Here is a 4855-nt window from a genome sequence, read left to right as displayed (position 1 = left end):
TCAATTGAGTTAACCCTGTTGCGGCATCCGGACCGTGTCAAGCTTCAGGATTTTTTTGCGAGCCACGAGTCTTCGCACTCACTGTGCACCACCAGCAGTAGTCTCGCGGCGATCTTCGGCTCCCCGGGCAAGCGGATTGCACCTGCGTTACAGATCCGGTGCGTCCGACCCGTCCTGCGGGCGTAGTGCATGCCCGCGGAGCATGCTAGCTCGTGAGCAAGCAAGCGCGGAACCTGATATCCCAGCTGTATCGACCTCACCCGGTTCGAAAGCACGGTTTCAGTTTGCCTCAGACCTGACCGGTTCAGGGCAGGCCGCTGTAATGAGAGTAGCTTTTTGAGTGCTCTTCTTCATCACGTTGTTTGACGTCGCTCTGGTCGCGGTGTTGGGTGTGGTTGACTGACAATCGACGCGACCTGGCAACGAGCCAGACAGTACTCGGCACCCCCGGCGGTAACGGTTTCCTTCATCCTCCTCACAGTTTCCTCTGCCTTTGTTTTTCTTCTAGACTTCGGTTTGAGCTGGGGGCGCGCAGGGGCTGCGGCGGCCGCTGAGCCACGACTGCTTTGCCGTACTTGTGCTGTGAGACGCAGCCTTGGAGCGTCTCAAGTTTGCCGCAATACAGCGTCAGGAAGAGGGCAGCTGCTCTCAAAGGTAGTCCGTCTGCGACAAGTGAATCTGGCGGCGGCGCATGTCTCTCTCGCGAACCGGCAGCACTTAAAGAGAAAAGGCTCAGCGCAGCAGTGTGACTGTACAGCTGGACCACTTTTTCTTCCTCGTGTGCCTCTTCAGCCGAAGCTGGCTTTGGTGGACATCTCTTGGTCTTCCGAGGCGAGGGTTGGCTTCGGTGTAGCGTGCTGCGTACGGCTAACAAAGTCTGTCATCCTGGTTTTGTCCGCTCACCTGGCTGCATATTGCTGAAGTTTGCTTTTCGGTCTCCCAGGGCGTCGAGTGGTACCCCACTGTGAGCTCGCTTGCATACGGGTGCCCTTGTCTCTTGGCATACGCCTGGCCCCGCCCTAAGTGGTCACTTTGGGTATCCCTGTGAGCTGTCTAGCCGAACATACAAACGTAAAGCGAACATCCATCGCCAAGGACAGCGGCACTGCTTCGGGGAGAGGCTTCGTGTGTTTTGCCCGGGTTTGCGAGCGAGTCGGTTTGCGACTTTCCCGTGTGTGAACGACGAGGCAGCTGTCTGCTGCCTCTTTATTCACCTTTATGGCGTTCGCTGCTGTCGTGGGCTGTGATTTGTACCGGGCTAGAGTCTCGTGAATTTCTGCCCGAATGTAAAGACTCATTCATTCTTTGCACCGGGCGCACACCATATCAGACTTTGCGCACCTGCTGCACCATCAGCAGTGCCACGGAAGGAATAAGTTCCTGCATTTCTCGTGCGACCTCTTCTGCCTTTCTTTGGCCGATATATTTAATGCTGGCACCGAGCTCTACTTGACGCACAGCAGATTGATACTCCGCCGCCGGCATGAGTTTATCTTTCACGGATGCGATTGCTGACGGGGACAAGAGTGTCCGACACCATGCCGCCACGTAGCGGAAAGTCCTACTCGGAGTTCGTCCAAGACTTAATCGAACAGAGGAGTCAGGCAGTACAAGAAGTACGCACAGACCCTTAAGGGTAGCCACCGCGTCTGACAATTATGCTCAGTGGAGTTGTTCCGATGTGAATATATTCCGGGGGACCACTCGGACCGTGTTGTCTTACGCAGCAGAACGCGCTTCGTAGCTGCTCTGTTGCACAGGTACTTGCCTGGACATGCAACAGCGCCGGTTTCCATGTGAACTGGGGCGAAGTAACTTCTAGAGAGGCTGCCGTCATCTACCGCATGTTGCACGCGATAGGTGACGATAGCCTCGCTTCTTCTATGCGTGTATCGCTGTCGCTCAATCCCTGGAGTGATAATGTTACGAGCCGCTGGGTTCGCAGTAGCATTCGTCATCTTTTCGTTCGCCTGGGCATTCCCCTTGAGAAAGGAGCATTGCCAGAGTGGGCACCTTTTTGTCTTTATGTGTAGGTTCGATCCAAGGTGAACGACGAGCAGACTGTTCTAGCAGTTGTGCGCATGCAGCGTGATAGGATCGAATTCCTGCAAAAAGAGCTCCGGTTACTGTCCCAGAATTACGTAGGCGCCACTTAAGCTCTGACCTGTGCCCTCCCACTGCGGGGGGTTTTCAGCTCGTGGCCTCCACTCTTGCAAAAGATGTTTCGGGATTCTTCCTCATCGTAGCGGTAGTGAAGTACTGCGGCTGACAGACTAGACACGGGACACGCGGCCGTGCTCCGCTGTTTTGGTTCGGCAGTGTCCGCTCCGACGTGCAACTTCCTGAAGTGTTTGCACAAGAATAGGACACGGTCAAGATAATTCTAGAGGTTCCCCTAAACCCAGGTTAGTGTAATGTACGAAGGCCGAGATTAGAGTGACCGGAGTGATTGCAGTATTTAACTGGAGGTGATTGTGGTGCCGTACTGGTCAGCCGCGTGTGGCCGCGCTAGTGGCTGTCTAGAGCACAGGCCGCCGCGCCCGTTCTTTGCGACAATGCTCTTCTTTCGTGGGCGGGAGAGCAAGTTACTCAGCCGTAGCTCGTACTGGGGCCCACCATTGATTGTCGATGCGCTTCTGTGTAGGACTATGCGCGGTGTCTGCTCCGGAATTTCGTCGCGCTGCCAGAAGTGAGATCCAGATATTTTCGTCGTGCTATACGTCTACGGTTGAATACGCGGTGTGTGCAGAGTAAATCTGTCTTCCCCGCCAGACGTTTACCTCTTGGAACTTGCTTGTGGCTTGTTCGTGGCCAGGGAGTAGCCGGTCTGAGCAGCGGTGGGGAAAGACTGTCTTGGCGCCTTTCTTGTGTGGCTAATGTCTCAGAGGCAAGCATGCGCGAGCCGCGATGTCTGCGTCGCGACAAGAGATTTGGAGCTGGAAAAGATAAAGGAGGAGTCTCACCGGCTGCTTCTTCAGGTCAGGAAGTGCAGCACGTGTGTCCTGTATTCCTGTTAAGAATTTGTACAGGAGGACAGTTTATCCGCGGGGTCTGGCGTGTCCCAGCACTGTTCATCGCAGTAAAAACGCACTTGTAGTGGTGCTTCTTGGTAAAGTATAGACGTGTCGCGGAACAGGCGGAGGGTTTTGCCCTACTCCGAAAGGAGCGCCACAGAGTCTTTTGGCGTTTCTCGGCATAGTTCGGAAGTGCCAAGATGCGAACGTGCTTCACATTCCCCCGATGTCTCTCCCCGTGCCGGGCGAACGATACTATGCGGCCTTTCATGCACAATTTACTTCCTTGCCGGGCTTTCTCGTGCAGCACAGCACGTGTGAAGTTTAGTTGAACACGTGGTTCACATCTATAGTTGCAATACCCACCTGGGTGTCCGGACGACTCCAGCATATCACATGTTTTGTCGCTACTCAACTCTTCACGTATGTGCACATAAAGGTGTCGTGCCGCCCTTTCTTTGCGTCGTAGAGTGTGGAGGACGTTACAACTTGGCAAGACCGAGCACGCGTTCTGGAGGAGGATTTGCTTCACAAAACTCGCAACAATGAGACGTTGAAGGAGAAGCTCGCCACGGCGGAAAAACGTCTTGCCGAAGCAACCGGTCAACTCTCGGCGTCGCAGCAGGCGCAGAAGATGCAAGAACTCGAACTGCGAGAGAAGGCCAGGACAATAATGGCCTTCGAGGCCCTGGCCCGAACTGCTGTAGACCCCGACGAGATCAAGCGAAGAGACGAGGAGCTCCAAGCGGCTCGAGAGAAGATTGCTGAGCTAGAGACTTCCAACGCTTTGCTTCAGGATGCAGAAGAGAGGGCGCAGACATCGGAAGAGAAGTTGCTGCGTGCAGAGGAGGCTGCTGCGAGCTTCAAGGAACAAATTGAGATAGTGAGACTAGAGGCGGCGAGAGAGAAGGCAGATGTGGAAGAGAAGGCAAAGGAGGGAAAAGTCAAGAGTGGAAGGACCGTGGCTTCACAAACGGAGCCTGAAGATTCAGCAAGAGAGAGGCTTGCCCAGGAAGCCCGGGCTGCATTCGAAAAACACGTTGAAGAAGAACAAGAAAAGTGCCGACGCAAAATTGCGGAGGCCAGGGCAGAGATGGAAAGGGAGAAACGGGCGCTGATCAGCGGATGGGAGGGCGAGAAGGCTGCTCTGAAAGAAGAAAAGGAGAAGGAGAAAGAGAAAGTAAGGCAGGAGGCGCAGGTCAAGGTGAACAGCCTGGTCGAAAAAGCGAGAGCCGAAGAACGGAAGAAGCTTTCACAGCAGGTTGGACGGCAACTCAGTCGCAAACATAGTGCTGAAGAGGAGAACACTGTTGAACGCCTGAAAAGAGCGAAGGAACAACTAAACAAGGAGAAGGCTTCTCTCCAAGAAGAAGTCGTGGACCTTAGAGCAAAGCTCCAGGCTGCTCGTGCTGGTGGGGAATCGCGCCCTGAAGAGGTGGGGAAAAGCGAGAACACCAGCACGACAGCGATCCGCTCTGAAAGACTAGAAAGGAATGCTGATTTGAAACAACAGATGGTCAAAGTAGAGAGGGAGAAGGAGGATGGAGCACCCAGGAAAGGGGAGGCGAATGTTTTTCGAATTTCTCAAGAGGAGAGTGCCAGCACGTCCGCAAGTGAGGCTGACCTCATGGGGGGAGCAGAGAAACGGAGACTCCAAGAGACAGTTGACCGGCTCGAGACAGAGCTAGAAAAGGCAAAGAAGGAACTCGAGGATGCGAAGAGACTCATAGCTGCTGCAGAGACGAAAAGGAAAGCAGCAGAGACCAAAGCGGAGGAAGAGCATAGAAAAGCAGAGGAAGCAGGGGAAAGAGCTGAGGAAGCAGGGAAAAAAGCCGAGGAGG

At 54.4% G+C, this 4855-nt stretch overlaps 1 protein-coding gene across 1 annotated transcript in view; it reads left to right on the top strand.

Annotated features, from left to right (window-relative positions):
* Positions 1-275: 275 nt before the first annotated feature.
* Positions 276-4855, top strand: part of CSUI_000225 (uncharacterized protein) — an 8813-nt gene continuing 4233 nt past the window's right edge. The window contains exons 1-5 of the mRNA XM_068060459.1: positions 276-1616; positions 2034-2141; positions 2645-2689; positions 2886-2978; positions 3484-4627. Coding sequence (XP_067927570.1) covers positions 1503-1616; positions 2034-2141; positions 2645-2689; positions 2886-2978; positions 3484-4627 — 1504 coding nt within the window. The 5' untranslated portion in view covers positions 276-1502. The remainder of the gene's footprint in view (positions 1617-2033; positions 2142-2644; positions 2690-2885; positions 2979-3483; positions 4628-4855) is intronic.

This window comes from Cystoisospora suis (genome assembly GCF_002600585.1).
Source record: "Cystoisospora suis strain Wien I chromosome Unknown contig_100, whole genome shotgun sequence".
NCBI classification, from domain to species: domain Eukaryota; phylum Apicomplexa; class Conoidasida; order Eucoccidiorida; family Sarcocystidae; genus Cystoisospora; species Cystoisospora suis.
Note: the sequence above shows the minus strand (reverse complement) of the source record. Positions and strands in the feature narration are given on the sequence as shown.